This window comes from Pipistrellus kuhlii, unplaced genomic scaffold, assembly GCF_014108245.1.
Source record: "Pipistrellus kuhlii isolate mPipKuh1 unplaced genomic scaffold, mPipKuh1.p scaffold_m20_p_1, whole genome shotgun sequence".
In the NCBI taxonomy this organism is placed as follows: Eukaryota; Metazoa; Chordata; class Mammalia; order Chiroptera; family Vespertilionidae; genus Pipistrellus; species Pipistrellus kuhlii.
In genome coordinates this window covers 173,966,475-173,988,911 of record NW_023425404.1, presented here as the reverse complement: position 1 = coordinate 173,988,911, position 22,437 = coordinate 173,966,475, and the positions used below count along the sequence as shown (strand labels likewise).

Genomic DNA, 22,437 nt, shown 5'->3' with positions numbered 1-22,437 from the left:
AACAAAGGACTTCTATTCTATCATTTGTAAAATACTAAAAAGCTCTAACCAAATGATAGGTATATACTCCCCTATCTCCAACTTTTTGTTTAGAATAAGAATTTTACCATGTTACTATAGGCCTTCAGCCCAGCCTGCACCCTCTCCAATCTGGGATCCTTGGGAGGTTCGGGGAGGTGTCTAACAGCCGGCTTAGGCCCAATCCCACCAGCAGTCAGACATCCCTCCCACAATCCGGGACTACTGTGTACTAACCACTTGCCTGCCTGCCTGATTTCTCCTAACCCTTCTTCCTGCCTGCCTGATCGCTTTCAACTGCCCTCCCTTGCAGGTCTGGTTGCTCCAAACTGCCCTCCCCTGCCAGCCTGGCTGCCCCCAACTGTCCTCCCATGCCAGCCTGGTCAACCCCAATAGCCCTCACCTGCAGGCCTGCTCCCCCCGCAACTGTCCTCCCCTGCTGGCCTGGTTGGTCCCAACTGCCCTCCCCAGCAGGCCTGGTTGCCCCCAATTGCCCTCCTTTGCTGGCCTGGTGGCCCTCAACGACCCTCTCCTTCCAGCCTGGTCAAACCTAACTGCCCTCCCCTGGAGGCCTGGTCATCCCAAATTGCCCTCCCCTGCAGGCCTGGTCGCCCCCAACTTCCCTCCCCTGCAGGCCTGGTCGCCCCCAGCTTCCCTCCCCTGCCAGCCTGGTCGCCCTTAACTGTCCTCCCCTGCTGGCCTGATAGCCCACAACTGCAATCCACTGCCAGCCATCTTGTGAAGGCCATCTTGTGGCAGCCATCTTGTGAAGATATGGGAGTGGCCATCTTGTGACGACACAAAGGTGCGAGAGCCACTTAGGCTTTTATTAGTATATATATATATGTCTTCTACCCTGCTCCCTGAATCACCTATTTAAAAATCCTTTACTGAATTCCCATTGCTCCTAAGCACTTTAAGATCCTACCGGAGGGACTATCAATAACCAGTCCAACCTCACAGTCAGCCACATTCTTCTCTCCACTACAGCCATCCTGTCTTCCTTCAGTCTCTCAGACTTGCCATAGGTTCCCTTCTGCCACAGGCTCCTCGGACCTTCTTCATTTCCTCTTCTACACTAGAACCAATAATGGCACCAAGGGGAATTCATCCAGCCAGAGAGATCAGGAGGACCTTCCTTCTACTCCACATAACAGTGTCAAGCACTCAGCAAAGCCCTCCTTGCCCTTCCTGGCTGGATAAAGTCCCCTCTTATGCAATTAAATAGCACTTTGTACCCTCATCTTTGGTTGCTCTTACCATAGCTGAAATTTCTGATCAGTTTTATTGATATCTGTCTCTCCTACTTCATAATAAACTCCAAGAGTGCAGGGAACATGTCTGTTTTTGCTTATTGTTCTAATGCTAGTACATAGCCTGAACTAGATTAATCATTCATTTAATGAATAAATACATGAATCAATCAGTCAATCTAAAAGCTAACAGAATTCTTAGAGGTTATATTCCATTACTAGTTCCAGTTTAGCACATCAGACTACAATATTTACACTGTACATTAAGTTTACAATAGGAATCGTGTATGAAAAGACTATGAATTAGGGGAACTCAACATACTTGAAATTAGAATTAATGCCACCATCTATCCAATTAACTAAATTGATATTATTGCAAATTCTGAATTGACTACAGGTAACTACTGGTATAAGTGTGATGATCTAGGCAGATGATCTTTTAAATATTTTTTCAGCTATTGGCTGTATAAAATGCAGCAAATGGCACCATAAAAACCATCAATCATCCAAAGATATTTGTAATTTTATACAATCTTTAAATCTATCACTGAAGATTTCTGCCTAAAGCTATGATAAGAATCTTTTAAAAATAAACTTACAGAGTAGGGGAAAATATTATTCTTCAGAAAATCTTTTGGTTGCTTTATAGTAAAGGTGGAATTGAGTTGAAATCCTCTGATATGGGCAGTTATGGCCAATGTTTGAGATTAAGGATAAAGCTGGGATCTCACAGATATCACATTTAGCTTCTTGACCAGTTTCATCAGTGCCTGGTTTATACCTTCCTGAAAGCAAATCAGATTCTGCATGAGCCATAATTTGGAATTCAGCCAATGACTGCTGAAACTCAGTGACACTAAACTCACAGCACGATGCCCAAGCACAGAATTATTTTTGGTTGGTATTAAGGTGAGGTCCACATTTAGTATATGAATAACCCCTATAAGTGACACTAAACTCACAGCAGGATCTCCAAGCACAGAATTATTTTTGGTGGGATTAAGGTGAGGTCCATATTTAGTATAAGAATAACCCCTATAAATACAGAACCTGCTGTGCTTTAGATCCCTTGACATTGGCATTAGTCAGCAGCGAAAAAATAAATATGAATGTTGGCACCTAGATCAGAAACAGGTTTTTTGAGGGGAAAAGCTGTCATGTAAACTATAAGATAAAGAAGTAAGCACAGAGACAATAAAATATAAACCCTGCTGGACTCATCTTTACCCTTCAGAATTTTCAAAATCACTTGATTCAGAGAGAGCAACTATAACCCATATTATAATTAAATAAGAAGGGCAATGATATTTTGAGAAAGGATTAACGTTAAGGAAACACACTTTCTAGAAATATTACCTTCTGGCACATCTCGGTAACTGGGCTGGGGTGTTTCTAACTTGATTTCACACTTGACCAGACTTCAGTGAGTCATCAGTAGAGACACTGCTCAGCTCCTTCTGTCCATTTTAGCAGCATTACATGTTAGCTGGTCATCCAGGTTTTCTACACCTGTGACTCTACTCTAGTAGCTGAATACACACCCATGTAAAGAAGACACAAAATGAAACTATTCCTATTCATTAGAGGCGGAATTTAGAGTACTTGCTGCATAAAAGGACTCTACTGGAAAAAGAATACATTAATAAGGAGAAGTATTCCCTTAGCATAGTTTTCTGGAATTGATTGGAGACATATTTATTTATTTTTCCTTTTTATTGAATTTTATTTAAGCTCCGTTAAGAGTTATCTGTGCTACTTAGGTCATTTTCAGTATTCCAGAAAACAATTCCTCAAGGAAAGGTTTTTTATTTCTTTCTCTAAAGGAGAGCTAAGAATAATTACTAATTCAGTATATGCTCCATATTTCAAAATGTGAAAAGAGTATGTTTAAGGGGAGAGAAAACCAACACATTCCAAACTGCTGGTAGGATGTACACATTTTATGAGCAAAATATAGAAGTTGTGGAGTACTTAAACAATTGAAGGCTTTTCAGTTTTGCTGAACTGATTTGATAACCATTATTTTTTAATAAAAGGAAAGAGATTATAACAGATGAGTACATTTACTTTTACTGGATTGTTTTTCTGCTCATTTGAGATTTTTAAAAATAAATATCATATACCTGTTGGATGGAATTTTCATGAATATTTACACAAATCTCATCATATTTTCTGTGTTAAAATTACCTAGAAATATCAAAACTCACATGTACTTAAAGGACATGGTAAGTTGAAAATATATAGTTAAAAAGCACTAGCCATTTAAATTGGGTACTTCCTTTTATCTGAGATTATAAAATGTTTCAAATTGTCAAGTTAGAAGTATGGCCAAACTGCATCAAAAACCATGCCCTATATACAGTAATTATACATCTAGAAACTTATCAGAATAATTACAAGTGGGCTGAAAATTTTGCATATATTATTCATTCTAGTATAATTTTAAAATTAGAAAAATGTAAAGTAACCTAAAGACAATAAAGTCGCCAGCTGGCTAAATAATAAATAACATCAGGACTCTATGTGGCTATAAATAACAGGAAATTGAACTAATGTAGATGAGCAAATAAGAGTTCTTACATAATGTCTATTGATAAGTAGTGGCTGACATGGCTTTAGGTGCTCAACAATGCCACTAGGATCCCAGAATTTTTCCATACTTCTGTCCTGACATCCTTAGCATGCTGCTTGCATTCTCAAATGCAAAGATGGCAGATATAGCTCATATATCATTTTTCAAGGTAGAAAAAAAGGGAGATACTGGTCAAAAATCTCAATATCTATTAGTCCTCATATTAAAAAAAAAAAAAAAAGCATATAATACTTAAACCTCACAGGCTAAACTATGTTACATTGCCAATCAGCCAATCAACTCTACCTAGAAGAGAAGTAGAGAAAGTCTTTCTTCTCCAGCCTTAATACTTAGAGGTAGAGAGAAAAAAGTGGAAATAAATATTGAGTTAGCCAACCAACAGGCCGCAAAAATTATATCTTTAAAGTAAGTTATTGGGGTCGGCAACTAGTAATTGCGGATTTTTTAAAGAAAATCAAAGACAATTTTTTCATGGAACTAAATAACTTTATTCTGTAATGTATTGCCCATTTTGATCAATGACCTTTTGCCATCTTTCAGGCAGCATCATAATCCCACGTTCAAAAAACTTCTGTTTTTTATTAGCAAAAAACTGAATCAGGTACGATTTGACATCATCATCATTATTGAAATTTTTACCATTCAAGGAGTTTTGTAAAGATTGAAACAAAAAGTAATCAGATGGTGCAAGGTCGGGACTATATGGTGGATGTGGCAAAACATCCCAACCAAGCTCCATTAATTTTTGCTTAGTGACCAAAGATGTGTGTGGCCTTGCATTGTCATGATGGAATACAACACCTTTTCGATTTGTCAATTCGGGCCGCTTTTCTTCAACTGCATTGTTTAATTTCGTTAGTTGTTCAATGTAGACATCAGAACTGATCGTTCGGTTGGGTGGTAAGAGTTCAAAGTAGACAATTCCTTTGTAATCCCACCAAACTGATAACAAAACCTTCTTTTGATGAATATCAGCTTTTGATGTTGTTTGAGTTGGTTCACCTGGCCTGCTCCACGATCTTTTCCGCTTGATAGTGTTGTAAACAACCCATTTTTCATCAGCAGTTATCAGTCGTTTTAAAAATGGATCATTTTCATTACGTTTCTTTAGCAAATCGCAGCTGCTAATGCGTTGTGTTAACTGATTCTTTCAGTTCATGAGGAACCCATGTATCGAGTTTTTGAACATAGCCAAGTTGTTTTAAGTGATTTTCAATGCATGTATGTGATACATGAAGCTTCTCTGCAATCTCACGTGTTGTACTGTGACAGTCCTAATTGATTATTGCTTTGATTAGGGCGTCATCAACTTCATCTGGACGACCAGAGCGTTTTTCATCTTTGAGTGAAAAATCACCAGAACGAAATTTGGCAAACCAATTTTGACACTGCCGTTCTTTTAAGGCTTCGTCACCATAAACAGCACATAACTTTTTATGAGCTTGTGATGCGTTTTTCCCTTTGCGGAAATAAAAAAGCAAAATATGACGAAAATGTTCCTTTTGATTTTCCATTTTTCAACGAACGCCAAACGAAAACTACAAAACAGATCAAAAAACTTTTTTTACTGATTAACAGCTGAATAGCCAACTATCAAATAACAAAATGTGTTTTACATTTGTACTACGTCTGCAAACATAAACATTCAACTGAAGCCATATATGTGTACAACCCGCAATTACTTAGTTGCCGACCCAATACATGAGAGCAGGAACTTTATCTATTGGCTCTTACATCCCTGGAGCACTGAGTTTCAGCAGTGGCACACAGCAATTTCAATAAGTAGTTGATGAGTGAATGGACTGAAAATAAATGGAATATAGACAGTCATTGAAAGTATATTGACAAAAGCCATTAAGGGCACTGAAGTTTGCTCCAATAAACATACTATGAAGGAGAATGCAAAGTATCTATTATGTGACCCCCAATCCTGAAACACACACATACAAACAAGTTTGCAAATAAAGTCCATACTATTGAGTGGTTCTCTCTAGTTATATTATTCTGTGTTACAACATGGCAGTACCTTGGCATATCCATTGCAAATGGGTAACAGAATTTATATCCCAACGCCCTGTGAGATTGAAATGCATTATCTCCCCTGTTAGTGACTTGGTTGAATCTGCTCTCTTCCTTTACTTATTCTTTGAATATGTTTTACCCAGTTTTTAAACTTTGTGATTTATCCTTGTTTTCTTTCCAGATTCTCTCAATTTATGCTCCGAAAAACTTATGTGGAGCTTAACGTTACATTCTGCTTATCTGAGGCTAATCCTGACCACAAAATGTTTTTTTGTTTTGTTTTGTTTTGTTTTGTTTTTAAGAAGGTATTGGTTAATATTGGTAACAATCTTTGTATTTCTGAGGAGCCATGCATTTGCTTTTTCTAGCTAAAATAGCAAAATTCCCCACTAGATAATAGTTTATATAGTGGCATTAGGTGATTCAGTCTTTTAATAAGCACAGTGTGTCATGAAATCCAGTAACACAATCCCTACCCTCAAGGAGCTTACAGTTTAAAAAAAATGCAAACACATGTACTAAGAATTATACATAATTATAAGGAAGATGCACTGGTGAGCTAAAGCTATTAGTGAGGGTGTGGGCGATAAGTGTGGAGGAAGACTGCCCGATCAACACAGAGGCAAAGACTACAGAATCAACCTAGAGATCAAGGCAGCTTTATAGAAGGGATGATAGCAGAGCCAGATGTTACAGAAACAGGTGGAGTATAAAAGGGAAGGAAGGGAGGTAAAGCACTCAAGAAGAAGGAAAAGAGAACATCTGTTGTTTATTCATTGTTTATTCATGTTGTTCATTCAATTTTTGATTATTCATTTCTATAGAAAGAAACCTGGGTTACTTTTCCTTTCAGTCACTTTACGAACAAATCCAACTCACAATTCAGTGAATTCAGATTAATAAACATCATTCACTGTGTTGAAAAGGAAAGGTCTTAAAGCCAATAACAGGATGGGTTTTTTTTGTTGTTTTTTTTTTCAAGCGCAGATTTGTGTCCTAATTTATACGTCTGAAAATCAGGCCACATTTCAGAGACACTGCTTCAATTTAAAAAAACAAATAAACAAAAAAAAAAACCCTGAGATATCATTACAAGTCGCATGCTTGGTACAGAGATATAGCTCATTATCTTTTATTGCAGCACAACTATAATTAAAATCCCAGCTGTATCAATGGCTTTTGAAATCCACATGATAGCTCTTAGCAGCTCAAGTAAAATATAGAGGGAACCTTTTCTCTTCAATAATACAGCGTGATGCAGCTGGTACAAATGCCGTTTCTTTTATATAAAGTAAATGCGAAGTCTGTACCTTTGCTCACCCTTGCTTGGGCTTTCTTCTTCTGACTCTTGCTTGGCTGAACTCCAATGAATCATCAGCAGGTACAAACCTCGCCTTCTCTGGAACGAATCCCTTCCCAGGGGAAAGAAATCTTTCCTGTGTGTTCCCTTATCTTCCCACATTTTTCATCTTAACAGATGTCTACCAATTGTCCCTCTCCTTTACGTCTCTCCCCTTAGACTCATGGACTATGGTCCCTCAAGAAGGTTTAATAGAGTGTTGCGATGTTGTGATTAAGAGTAAGGGCTTCAGAGCAGGGCTTCCTGAGATCGAATCCAGGCTCTGCCACTCAGTGACTATAGGTATATACTATAGTCTGTTTGTTTATTCTTCAGTTTCAACATTTGAAAAATGAGGAACATAATACCTTCCTCATGGGATGTTATGAAGATAAATGACTTAATATTTTTATAGTGCTTATTCTTGGACTTGACTCACAGTAAGTACTATACAAGCTTAGCTATTTTTTACTATTATTTAATCATCAGTATTTGCCCAGGACTAGCATTATTCCTGGCACCAAACAGATAATAAATATATATTAAATAAATGAATTAAAAAACAAAACAAAAAAAAACAAAAAACGCTGACCAGTTTTCTTTCCTCTCACCTCATTCTTTCCATTTTTCTTGCCTCTCTTCCTTCCTTCTTTCCCAGGGCCCATCTCCATTTTCTTCTCTCTTACTCTTTCTCCCTCTCTGGATCACTCACATTTTGGACATCCAGGTAATACTTCAAGTTATGATAAAAATCCCTGGATTAGACATTGAGAAATTTCATACATCCCATTTGTTGCACTGAAAAACCAGGCTTCGTTAAAGATGCCTAAGTCTATTTCTCCCCACCACTCTCCAAGTACAATTCTTTAGATATTACACAAAATCATTCAGATAGCTACATAGGTAGCAAGGTAAGTGAATCTACAGACTTCTCAGTAGAATTTGTGAAACTCTCAAAACCAGTCTATCATGTAGGCAATGGTCAATGTTTGTTAGCCTAGATTACATATAACTTTCTAGATGATGAAAGATATTTTTCCTATATACTGATGGGTAGACACAAATTTTAAGTGTAGACTAATGCAAAAAAAAAAAAAAAGTAGATAAAGGTGTTCCCAGAAGAGGAAGGACAATCAAGATACAGAGGCATGTTGGCATGTGATAAGAAGAATTTTACCTACATTTTAGTAGACCTAGAGGCTGTTGAGAAAGTCATAGATAAATTTTAAAAACAGATAATTAATTCTTGGGCATCTAATATGTGACAGGTTTCATAATAGAGGCTCTCTGCATTTATTTCATTTGCTTTTTATGAGTTATCTCTTTGCACTCATGTCAATATTGAGGAAACTGAAATTTAATGCAATTAACTAATATTCATAAAATGAAAATGCTATTTGAGCTTGGATTTAAAGCCTGGTTTGTCTCACTTCAAAGTTCCTATTTTTTTCTCACTACAATATGCTGGTTACATAATAATAACTTTGATCAAACCACAAATGAGAATTAATAATTCCCCAAATTATCCTTTCCTAATAGTTCTCAAGAATGGGTAAATGGCTTCAAAGATTTTTGTATCCTGGGATAAAGGACTTCAAGATTTGGTAGGTTCTTAGTTTTGTTTTGTTTTTCAACATGAGTATTCATAGTAAATGAAAAATAATTTTTAAGTTAGGCTTCCTATGATTTCCTTATATAAAACAAACAAAATAAGCAGGATTGCCCTCTTATATCACACAAAAAAAATCGTGTGGGACACATTTACTATTGTAGTAAGAAATAAAGTCATGTTCAAAGTCATGAACATAATAAAACAGAAATGACCCCGGGCTATCAGTTTTCACAGATTCTCAGAAAGCCTGGTTTCTAAGAAGAGGTAAGAGAATTTTAAATGTTTTATGGCAGCTTTGACACTAGGATTAATAATAATAAAAAATTGATGCGATATCAGAATTCTGGTTATCTGATTGTTTATAATGAAAAACTATGGTTGTAGATCCAGCATAAAGAATAAATACATGAAGGGTGGCCGGTGTGCTCAGTGGTTGAGCATCAACCTATGAACCAGAAGGTCATGGTTCAATTCCTGGTCAGGGCACATGACAGGGGTTGCTGGCTCTATCCCCGGTATGAGAGATGTAGGAGGCAGCTAATCAGTGATACTCTCTCATCATTGATGTCTCTATCGCTCTTGCCTCCTTTCCTCTGTGAAATCAATATATAAAGACAAGAATAAATACATGAAAAATATCTGCATCCCTCACACAATACCTATATATATATATGTTACTAGAGTCCAGGTACATGAAATTTATACACAGGTAGGGTCCCTAGGCCTGGCCAGTGATCAGGGATGATAGGGGCCTTACGGGGCTTTCCTTCATTCTGTGCCACCCCCTAGTGGTCAGCGCACATCATAGTGAGCGATCATACTCCCGGTCTCACAGTCGAACACCCAGGGACACTTTTCATAACAGTCTTTTATATGTATAGATTGTTATGGTTAATAATTGACCTTTAAAACAAGTGGAGATTGCCAAATTACAAAAAACAGATTAAGTCAGACATCTAAACTATTTAAATTATTTCTGTTTTCTTGAAACATTTCTCGGTTTCTCACTTCTTTAACTTTTGTTATGTAAAGAAAAAAAAAAGCTATTTAGTTAATGGAATCACTCTTAATAGACCTATTAGATTTCAATGTATTTTAATATTTATTTGGAAATTTTTAATAAATATTTTTGTTAATAAAATTAGAAGCCACAATATTCTTCTTTGTAAGATTTTTTGTTCACATTAACTTTTACTTCAGTGTATAAATCATGTAAGATTTTTTTCACTTTAAGTTACCTCTAAAAATACCTATTTTTAATTTTTTTTCTTCCACATACAAAAAGAAATGCTTAGACCAAATAAATTTAGCAAAGTCACATAATACAAAAACACCAAAAAAAAAACAAATGCATTTCTACACACTAACAATAAATCACATGAAAAGGAAATTAAGAACACAATTCCGTTTATAATAGGACCAAAAGGAATAAAATACTTAGCAATAAATTTAACCACCACAGAGGTAAAAGACTTATACACTGAAAATTACCAAACATTGAAAGAAATTAAAGAAGAAGCAAACAAAGATAGCTATGTGTTTATAGATTAGAAAACTTAATATTTTTAAAATATATTTTATTGATTTTTTACAGAAAGGAAGGGATAGAGAGTTAGAAACATTGATGAGAGAGAAATATCTATCAGCTGCCTCCTGCACACCCCCTACTGGGGTGTGCCCGCAACCCAGGTGCATGTCCTTGACCCTAATCGAACCTAGGACCCTTCAGTCCACAAGCCAACACTTTATCCACTGAGCCAAACTAGTTTTGGTGAAGATTTAATATTTTTAAGATGCCAATACTACCCAGATCAAAGTGATCTGATCTTCAGATTTAATGTAATCCTTATTAAAATTCTGATGGCACTTTTTGCAGAAATAAAGTACAGTATTCATCTTAAAATTCTTATGGAATATTAAGGAATATGAGTAGACAAAATAATTTTGAAAAAGAAAAAAGTTGGAGATTTCAAACTTTCTGAATTTAAACCATATTACATGTCTGGTATCTTATAAGACCCTGCAGTGTTTCCCAAAGTGTGGTACGCATACCCCTAAGGGTACGGGAATAGTTTGGTGGGGGTATGCATTGCACTGTGCTTAGCTACGCCTAATTCTACGTTCTCATGAGTACGAGGGGTCAAAAGTTTGGGAAACACTGGTCTATGGTATGTTGTTATAGCAGCTAAAATTGACTAAAAGAGTTGCACAACAATCTGAGTATGCTTAACATTACAGAACTGTATACTTTTAATGATTAAGATGATAAATTTTGCTATTTACCACAAATAAAATGTTTAAATAATAAAGCATGTTCAGATTTTTTTTTAATTAATACAAATATACTTTGCATTATTGTTACACTGATTAGATGTGCCATCATACGATGGTAATATTTATGACCCCACACAAGCTCAAGGTTGCCAAAAATGACACAGATAGGGCATTTAGCAAATTAGTGTTCTAAAACCTGAGCCTGAAGCTAAAGCCAAACAGCAGGTATAGTCTAAATGTTACAGCCCATGCCAAAACTCAGTGTGCACCAAAAAGCAGACTTGTAGTCTTGACAATAGTGAACATGTCAGAAACTTTGGCAGCCAAGTTGAAAACAAATTTTTGGTCAAGCAGCTCTATTTAACCTTCTCTTAAACTATACATATCTTATTATTTAGACTGGTGCTCATTTCAATTTATAGAATTGGACCTATAGGTTTTTACTAACATTTAAATAAGCCTCTCTCTTCCTTACCTTGATGCTGAGGAAGGACATTCAGATTTGTGGAAGAAGAGAGAGTTGGTTCTCTGGATGGGTGTACTATGTGACCTTCTCCGGGGTCTTGGAAGTATTAGAAGGACCTCCTACAGTGATGAGACCTCTTCAAAACAAAGCACTATGCCAAAACTGGTTTGGCTCAGTGGATAGAGTGTCAGCCTGTGGACTGAAGGGTCCCAGGTTCGATTCTGGTCAAGGGCATGTATCTTGGTTGCAGGCACATCCCCAGTGGGAGGTGTGCAAGAGGCAGCTGATCGATGTTTCTTTCTCATCGATGTTTCTAACTCTCTATCCCTCTTCCTTCCTCTCTGTAAAAAAATCAATAAAATATATATTTTTTAAAAAAAACAAGACACTAAATATCTATTAAATAGCATATTTGTTAACCATATCTTTTAAATACCATACTAAAAAAAATACACACAAGTTGAGTTGCTGGGTTGAGATTTTAGTTATCACAGTTTCAACTATCATTGAATTTGATTATTCACAGCATCAAAGTCAAACAGTAGTTAAATGGCTTGAGTGTACTTAGAGAAGACTGAATTGCACCTTGGTTTCCGCTGTCGATATTCATGAGCATCTAAATGTTAGCCGCTGATTCATTCTTGTAAGTACCATAAAAAAAGATGCTTAGTAAGTACTTTTGATCATGCCAATGATTAAAAACAAAAACAAAAACAAACCCAAGAAAACCTTGTGAAGCTGAGAATAGCCAGGTGAGGGGAAGAGTAACAATGGTGAGATCTGGCATACAAGCAGGGAATGTTCTCAATGGACCTTAATTTCTTCCTTGAACACTGCATTATAAAGTCTATTATAAACTATAGTGCTGAAAAACACCTATTTTTGTGAAATGCCAAATATATCACCCACTGATATTCATGAGATAAACTGAAATATATCAAATTGTCAGAACACATAAGGACAAGGAAGCACTTTCCTCTCAGCCTACAAAGCAAGAATACTGATTGCTGCAAAGTCATCATTGGGAAAAGTGCTGACACTGGATCCCAATTCCTGCTGGAAATACTGTGCCACAAAATGTGGGGAAGATGTAGTATTGTGACAACAGCAGAGATGTAGTCCTTCCATATACAAGCACTGATTATAGTGAGAACAGTTCTATAGCCTTGGATGGGAAGGTATCTTAAGGAGCATTATCATAGCAAACTATTGCGTTTCTGGCTCTTCAAATGTAGGATCAGGCTTCAGTAAAGAAGATATGGTAGGAAAAAAACAAAGGGATTGGTATTTCCCTATAGTTATAAAGAAAATTATTTTAAAAAGATCATTGAGCCCTAACCAGTTTGGCTCAGTGGATAGAGCGTCAACCTATGGACTCAAGGGTCCCAGGTTCAATCCCAGTCAAAGGCATGTACCTTGGTTGCGGGCACATCCCTAGTAGTGGTATACAGGGGGCAGCTGATGATGTTTCTCTCTCATTGATGTTTCTAACTCTCCTTCTCCCTTCCTCTGTAAAAAATCAATAATATATTTTTTTTTTAAAAAAATAAAAAGAACATCGATTTGGTCTTGCAAATAACATAATTCTTAGAAAAAATTAATGTCAAAAATTTCTAAACCTATACTACAGTAGTACACACACCAGTGGGACTAAAAAATAGATATTTAAACAAAAAACTTATGCAACTAAAATTACTCCAATAATGTTAGTCAATGTTCTATATTTTCAAAAACAGAGCATCTACTAAAGATCACTGGGAAGTAAAAAGCCTATCTACCTACCTAACATTATAGATATTCAACTCTGTTTTTAAAAAATCTAGGCATAAAATTCAAATGAGAATCTTTTAAAACTACTGTGGATAAGCAATGAAGTTTCTGAAGGGTAATTGTCAGAATATTAAATTATCTTATGAGTTATTAACGTAAAAGTAACTGGTATTTAGTATGTCAATATCAATATTATTTATAGTTTTCCAGTTATTTTGAAAAAAAATAATTTGTTTTATTGATTTCAGAAATAAAGGGAAAGAAAGAGAGATATAGAAACATCAATTATAAGAAAGAATCACTGATTGGCTGCCTCCTGCACATCCCCTACAGGGAATGAGCCTGAAACATGGGCATGTGCCCTGACCAGGAAGTGACCTTGACCTTCTGGTTCATGAGTCAACACTCAACCACAGAGCCACACCAATTATTTTAAATTTGATAATATGTAGTATTATTTCATCAATGATAATATAGAGCCCAAGAGCGCATAATATTTTGCAACCATACTGTATGTTTATTTACTTACAATAAGTCATTAAAAAGTATCAAAAGTAATATTTAATTCAAAATACAAAACATGCACTCTAAAACATAATTATAAGTAGCAAACTCAAATGAATTGGAAAATATCATCTACTGATTCCACAGTAGTCTGGCAAGGACTAGTTTTTCATTCCGCAGACCAACGCTCTACCACTGAGCCAAACCGGTTTCGGCTAAGGACTAGTTTTTAATTGCATCATCTTATTTAGTTGAGAGTAAGTGCTACTATGCCCTTTAATACAGACAGAAAAACAGAGAAACCAGAGAAGATCAAGTCATTACCCCAAGTATATAATTCATAGAAGTGGAATTTAAGTACTTTCTTTCTTTGAGCTGCCAAATTCCATAATCCCAACACAAATATCAAAATATGCCTCAAAAGAAACCTAAACTCATAAAGAAAGAAAAAGAACCCCTTTGGTCTTTTTGCAAGTTACTTCCAGAAAAGCCCATTGTTTGTGCAATATGTATAATTGTATTTACTGTCACAAAACCCCGTGAGGCCCTCTTTCCCCCATGTAGGAGAATAGATGATAAGGGAGATAAAAATAATAAAATAAAATAAAGGAATTTAAAAAAAAATAATGAAAACCTTGAAAATAAATAAATAAAAGTACAAATTATAATGTAGTCAATAATATTGCAATAACTAGGTCTGATGCCAGGTGGGTACTTAAAGTATCAGGGGGATCACTTTGTAAATTGTATGGTTGCTTAATCATTATGCTGTACATTTGAAACTAATATGAAATACTATTGAATGTCAACTGTAATTTAAAAAATTAAATTAAAATTTTAAATACCCATCATGTAGTCATTATTATTTCTATTTTAAATTTTATTCCTCAAGAAAAAAAATCCTGGCTTCAAACTCAAGTCTGTCTAACAACATAAAACCACACTGAGCTCAAATCAGTACACACACCTTTTTTCAATCATATGAACGATATGGACAGATAAAGCATTCCTTCTCGGGGCTTTTTATGACAATTCTAAGCCAGGCTAAAGTCTCAAAGACAAAAACAACACATAAACCTTAGTTTAATTCAGCAAGTAAATGGACACGATAGGGCCTCAATTTCTAGATGCCTCCACCTAAACCCTGTACATGAATATTTAAAACACACACACACACACACACACACACACACACACACACACTTAATTTGTTTAGGGCATAGATTTTCAGGTTCTGTTAGCCAGCTTATGAATTGCTATTAATTGGATATGAAGAAAGATATCATGTCAAATCTAAATGAATCAGTTTACAGAAAAAGGAATCACATAGATATTTAGAATCAATAGTCCCTTTTATTGGTCACATGCTTACTAGTGAAATAATTTTAACTGCTTTATAAGTGTCTGGACCAAAAGTAGAAAATATTGAAAGCTTACTACTATAATATGTACATGTAAAAATATTGGTAATATATGCACATATACTTATGCAATTCATTTATATGTAAATAGAAAATATATGTATGTGTATATAGTGTATACATCTACACATCATACAGAGATAAACATATACATATACACTTCAGACAATAATTAATTGGTAAGTAAGAGTTTATGCTCAGGGTTTAAAATGAAGTTATGGAGGCAAGTCTTACATAAAGAAATGACTATAATAGCATCTGCATAATTTTCATAATAGTATTTTCTGGGTGGTTACCTTTTAATAACTTTTATTATTATTATTATTGAGTGTTTCTATATTGCTTATCTATCTTTTTATTAATGAGGTTGTATCTTTCTCTTAAAAAGGAATTAATTCCTTCTGTAGGATTTATTGTGGCTACTGTGTTAAAACTAAAATATACTGGCAAATGTTTTTACAATGTGCAAAAATATTACAAGAATTTTGAACTGTTCTTTCAAGCACAATTTATTGCAATTATATATATAACAAATGGAATTAATTTGTGTGTATAAAGCAGTTCAAGCACAATGAATTACAGTTAAATCAACATTTAAAAAGAGAGACTAATTACCTTTAGCCCATGTCTATTTTTTAATACAAAGAACAAATGTTCCTGTAGAGAAATCATGGTCAGAAGATTAAAATATTTATCCCTGGGTTCAGAGAATGAAACTCAGAAATGCATTTTATTTTATAAGAGTCATAAGGAAATGTTTAAAATGACATGTTTTGGGTAAATACCTGAAATTGATACAGCTCTGTGCTGTTAGAGGTGAAATCCTTTCATCTGTTTTTCTTACTGCCCAAGTTATTCCTTGGAAGTACGTGTAAAAAGTCAGTCACTGCAGCCCATTAAGTCAGGGGTTCAAGAAAATGGTGATCTGCTACCTTAGTTAAATATATCTCTTTAACATGTGCTACCTTTAAAGGATTAGATTTTCTATCTACTACTCACCAGAAATTAAAGAAGCAAAACTGAAACATAAACATCAAAGATGAAGTCCAAAAAGAAGTGACTTATCTTAAGTCACAGGATGACAACTGACATATTCATTAAGCATCCACTGTGCATCAATTATATTCTAGTTGCTGGGGACACAGAGTTAATAAACGGGATACTTGAAGGTATTTCACTTGATGGCCATTATAGTGGCCTTTCAACTCTATCATCTTAGGTCATTTAGGTCTATCACAGAAGTAAAGATCCAGAACGAACTCTAGAGGACATCATGAACAAGCTCATTTTACAGCTGACTTCACTGGGTAGCAAGAGGGCAGACCTATTCTGTAGAAGGTAGACTTTTCAACTGATGAAACAGCCAGGCACGGGAAGAGCCAGGTATAGCATTTACTAAGCCCACATGGAGGAAAGACCACATGTGGTTCTTCGAACACAGGGAAGGCCACAGTGACTGCCTGAAGCATGCTGATGCCAAAGAAGCATGAGCGGAAGTCAGAAAATAGAAAAGCATGAGCTGATGTCAGAAATAGCCAGGACCAGGTCACAGTATGGAGGTTGGATTTAATTTTAAGTCAGAAGAGATTTGATGATAAAACTTTTAAGACAGCCTTCATACAGTTGGTATTGAGGAGGAGAAGGAACTGGCAAGTTTGGACAAAAAGAACTATGCAGATGACCAAAACAGAAGCTGAAGGAGAAGAGAGTTGCAGGTGGGGAGAAGAGAGCTGATCCATACCGCAAACACTGCAGTCTCATTGAAGAGGTCATCCTATCAACCCATGGAACAGATTCAGTAAAACATTGAAAGGCAGAAGCTATATTGCAGAGACTTAAATGATCATTGATTAGTCAAAGAATTCAGGAAACTAGTTTTTACAAGTGAAGGGAAGAAAAGAAACATCAATGAAGAGACATCACTCAAATGAAAGTAATGGTGGGGGAAAAAATTGTTGGCATGTAGAGAGGTTAGTTTGGATGCAGGTAAAGGCAAAAGAGCTAGGGGACAGAGAGAGACTGAGGATGAGAGCAAGATCACAGAGGAGGCAGAAGGGGATGAGAGCTGAACCTTTGTCCTGGGCAAAGGTTCAAGGAAAGAAAAGACCAATGGCTATTTTTAAAGGACTAGAAAAAGCTAGTACAATTCACAAGTGATGGTCCTCCAGCAGAATAAAGGGTATCAAATAAAGATACAGAGAGCGTATGGCTTGGGGACTCAAGGAGAAAAATGTTCTATGAAATAGCATGGGCTGCCTTACAAGATGATTTTAAAGCAATCTAGTCAGAGTAAGGCTTTCACTAAAGTCTGATAGCACTAATCACACAACAGAAGGAAAAGGCCCAAACCTAAGTGAGAGGGTATTTCTGTCTCTTGCACTGTGATGGGGATGAATCTTTTTCTGAGCACATATTCTGGTTGGTATTAAAAATAAATATAATCTTTTTTTTTAATATATTTTTTATTGATTTTATACAGAGAGGAAGGGAGAGAGATAGAGAGTTAGAAACATCGATGAGAGAGAGACATTGATCATCTGCCTCTTGCACACTCCCTACTGGGGATATGCCCACAACCAAGGTACATGCCCTTGACCGGAATCGAACCTGGGACCTTTCAGTCCCCAAGCCGACGCTCTATCCACTGAGCCAAACCAGTCCCGGCAAAAATAAATATAATCTTAATAGTGACTCTAACTCATCATATTTTCAGTTGGACTCACAAATAACTTTGAATTTCCCACTATCATTCTTTAATCCTGCATTATTTTTTTGTGATAAAAAGAGACCTGCACCACTTAGAAACTAGTTAATTTACTATTAATACCAACTCTACTGTTCATAGTACATTTTCAAATTGTATAATTGAGATTTCAGCTGCCTGTTTCTGTTCAAATAAATCTGCACTATTTTATTACTAGAAGAAAATAGGTTCCATTTCTCATATTTAATTTCTGTAATAAGTTTTTTATGAAGTTTCTTCAAATGCTAAAATAAAGTCTTACATTGCCTATCCCATAGCATCTCTTGAGTGTCTGAATCTGACATAAGACACAAATCTTTGAAGTATAGGATTTCATCTACTTTCCCACTACTTCCATATATAGTGGACTTAGGTCAAAACTATAATTTTCCTGTCCTGTAGTTTCCATCTCTTCTAGCATGCTGTTACCATGCTCAGACCTGAGAGAAGGGGGGCGGAAAATGACACATCAAAAGCAGTTTTTCTAGCACATTAAATTCTGAGCTCAGCCAATCTCATGGGAATTCACTATATGGCTATGTTATCTCAGTTTAATGGATAAATTTTATGGTTTTGTTTTGATCATGTATTTTTTTTTTAAGAAAGCTTTATTGTTGAAAGTATTACACATGTCCCCTTTCTCCCCAATTGATTTCTTCTAACCTTCCCAGGTCTCCTGCCCCAGGCCTTCACCACCCTATTGTCTGTGTCCATGGGTTATGCATATATGCATACAAGTTCTTTGGTTGATGTCTTCCAGCCCATCCACCCTCCAGACCTTTGAATCATAGAGGGAAAGGGGGAGGGGAAAGAGGTTGACCATGTATTACTTATGATACAGTTTGGTATGCTAAGTAAATGCTTTAAGCTTATCATGCTAAGTACTTTCAAACAAGACTTTATGATTCCTACTTTCAATACTTTTCTTCTAAAGCACCTTATCAGAAGCACAAATCCTTTAAAACTCTCTGGAATGACTGGACTTTTCATCCTTGCTTGTTTTTAGTGTGTTTCTCTGGTGTACATCTGCTTACAGCTATCACTGGCATGCCATCAAAGACAAAGGGGCAGTATAGGCCAAAGGTTAGGCATCGGAGCTCTTGGGTTTAAGTCACCTTTGGACAAGTTACTTTACCTCTCTGAGCCTTGGTCTCCTCATTTGTGAAATGGAATGGGAATACTACTCATGTTGTCATTGTTTTACAGATTAAATGAGTTAACATGTGTAGAATGTTTAGCACAGGACAGAGGACGCTCAGTCATAATTAAACAAAAGCAATTACTAGTCTAGGTAGGCATTCCTCTTATTCCCACCTCGTTAATACTCCTCGAAGTCTCAAATAACTCCACTGCTCCATCCAGACTGCAATGCCACTACGGTATTGAACAATAGAATTCTATTTTTCGTATTACCAAGAGAAACATACCTGTCCCCAAATAACTGTCTACGAAGAGCCATGAAATTATGCAAACTGAATACACAGTGAAGCACAAGGTAGTTCAACAAACATTCATTCGGGTATTTCATGACCCCTGTATTTTTTCATTTTAAATTTTAATATAAAAATCTACATTCTAGAGCAAGAATTGAAATCACAAAGGTAAAATAAACCTGGCATTTGAAGAACCGTATGACAAAAAATAAATAAATAAATAAAAATGACATAGAATGACTATTTAGCTTTTCTAGATAAGAGCAGCAAAATAAAGGACAATTCAGGGAGTTGCAATTTTACTTCTTACATTTTCATCCTGCTGCTATTTGCTATTTCATTGCAGTGTCATCTGAATTTCAGCCTTTCAACCTCAAATGCTTATTTTCTCTTTTAAGCACGGAAAACCTTAGTGCAACAGAGTAATGAAAATAATAAATTATTCATGCAACTATCCCGAGAAAAATATTAAGATAAATATTCCTCAGGGTATTAGATAAGGTCTTTAAGAGAATATCAGTAATTAGTATTTAATTTAAACTGGTAGTCATATGACACTTAACTATATTAGAAAAATTAAAATGCATAAATCCATGCTTGAAAAAAGAAAAAGAAAACTACATCAATAGACCTACCACCGTGGCCCCAGTAACCTGTATGAATTTAGGCAAATCTCTTTGAGTCCAAGGAATTGGATTATCCAGAAGCCTACGCTTCAAGGCTCCCTCCTTGCCCTGAGAGGCTCTAGCAATATGTATACACTTAGATTTTCGTAAAATTTGCAAGTGGCATTTTAACTGCAATTGGCTATAAATGTGGTCTGCTTCCCATGTCAGGCAGCACTGGAGTGTTTGTAAGCACTTCAGGACTCTGGTTAAGGGAAATTGAATTAGTAATACATGTAGTTAGATATACTAAAATGATTTTAAGTAGCTTCCATTATGCAGCCATCCCTGTGTACAAGTGGTTTCCAAGAACACTTCTACTATCCACTGGCACAATAAATTCAGCCTTGTAACACAAACGCATAGACAAAAGATTGTACCATGACCAGACGCCCGATGCACAAATTTGTGCATGAGTGGGGTCCGGCCAGCCCACCATACTCACAGCCAATCAGGCTAGGCCAGCCAGGGAAGGGGCCTCAGGCAGTTGGCCGGCCAGCTCCGCCCCCAGGTCAAACTCCTGGTTGAATTTCCAAACTACCAGTCAAAGGGACTATTTACATATCAGCCTTTTATTATGTAGGATATAAATGTATCTTTTGGCACCAAGCAATGAAAGTGTGTGGTCAGAATGGAATAGAATAGAGAATCCTGAAAATGACCCAAACCATTATGCCCAATTAATATTTGACAAGGGAGGCAAAAACATACAATGGAATCAAGACAGTCTCTTCAATAAAGGTGTTGGGAAAATTGGACAGATACATGCAAACAAATGAAACTAGACCACTAACTTACATCATACACCAAAGTAAATACAAAATGGATGAATGACTTAAATGTAAGATAAGCAACCATAAAAACTTTAGAGGAATCCACAGGCAGCAAAAATCCACAGGCAGAAAATAAACATGAAACATGGCAGCATGAAACATGGCTCCCTCAGCCCCAATTGGCTGGACCCTAGCAGCAAGCCAACCTACCAGTTGGAGCATCCGCCCCCTTGTGGTCAGTGCACGTCATAGCAAGCGGTTGAACAGCCTTAGCATATAATTAGCATATTATGCTTTGATTGGTTGAACAAACAACCGGAAGACTGAACACTTAGAATATAAGGCTTTTATTATATAGGATAGTCTGGACATGAAAAGTCAAAGTCAAGGTGTCAGCAGGTTTGGTTTCCTTTCAGGCCTCTCTCCTTGGCTGGCAGGTGGCAACCGCTCCCTGTGAGCACACATGCCTGGTGTCCCACATGTCCTGATCGTCTCTTCTTAGGAGGATGCCAGTCAGACTACATTAGGGCCCACTATAATGGCCTCACTTGAACTTAATTACCTCTGTAAAAGCCCATCTTCATTCTGAGATACTGAGTGTTAGGATCTCAACATGTAAATCTAAGGAGAACACAACTCAGCCCTTAGCAGACACTAAGAGCACAGGAACATAAAATGTAGTGAAAAAAGTAAACTTGGTAGCCAATTAACAATTTCTTAAAGACTGCTGTTTTTATGGATTTTGATATGTTTCTGGCAGTTGTCATATTTCCCAATGTGCATGTGTTGCAATTTAATCCCTCATGTGAAAGATAAGTTCACTTTGTACTAATTCTGTATTTGTAATTTGTTTTGTATTCTTCCAGGAGAGCTGCCTGCCCCCACACTGTATTGGATTCAGTCCCTAAAAAAAAAAAAAAAAAAAAAAAAACAGGATCCACTCCTAGCTCATAATTCTGATGCTTTTATAAAATGCCAGGATTCAATGGCTTACTCTCTAAAATCAAAATCATTTTGACATTGAAAAACATGTGGTTTCCATTCCAATACAAGATTATCTGTATTTTGAAAAGAAATGGGCCTCCTTAAAATGTCATGGAGTAGAACTGTCTCCTCAATGGCCAAAGAGCAGGTGGCTTTTTATCCTAATATTCAACTCTCCTTAAATTTTAGACACTAAATTCCTGGCCGTGTTCATATTATATTTCATATCTCATTCCTATTTCTATACATACAGACAATTTTTAAATACCAATCAGGAACATTTTGTCTAGTGACACCAACCATTTCTACATGAGGTTGGGCTCGCCAAGAGGACAATCAAGTATGACATTTGATATTTTTATATTAAAGTCTCTACATCATTTTTAAATATATATATATATATTTTATTGATTTCAGAGAGAAGAAGGGAGAGGGAGAGATAGAAGCATCAGTGATGGCAGAAGATCATTGATCAGCTGTCTCCTGCACCCTCCACACTGGGAATCGAGCCCACAACCCCAGTATGTGTCCTAAACAGGAATCAAACTGTGACCTCCTGGGTCATGG

The 22,437-nt window shown here is 36.3% G+C and overlaps 1 protein-coding gene across 2 annotated transcripts in view; it reads right to left on the bottom strand.

The window, feature by feature from the left end:
• The window catches only part of KCTD8 (potassium channel tetramerization domain containing 8), a 169,645-nt gene that overhangs the window by 117,253 nt on the left and 29,955 nt on the right, over positions 1-22,437 (bottom strand). Inside the window, exon 2 of one of the 2 annotated variants that reach the window (XM_045572988.1) lies at positions 19,752-19,856. The exons of the other annotated variant lie outside the window; for it this stretch is intronic. Within the exon in view, the coding sequence (XP_045428944.1) occupies positions 19,822-19,856 (35 nt within the window). The 3' untranslated portion in view covers positions 19,752-19,821. Of the gene's footprint in view, positions 1-19,751; positions 19,857-22,437 lie in introns of those variants that run through there. 2 annotated transcript variants of the gene reach the window in all.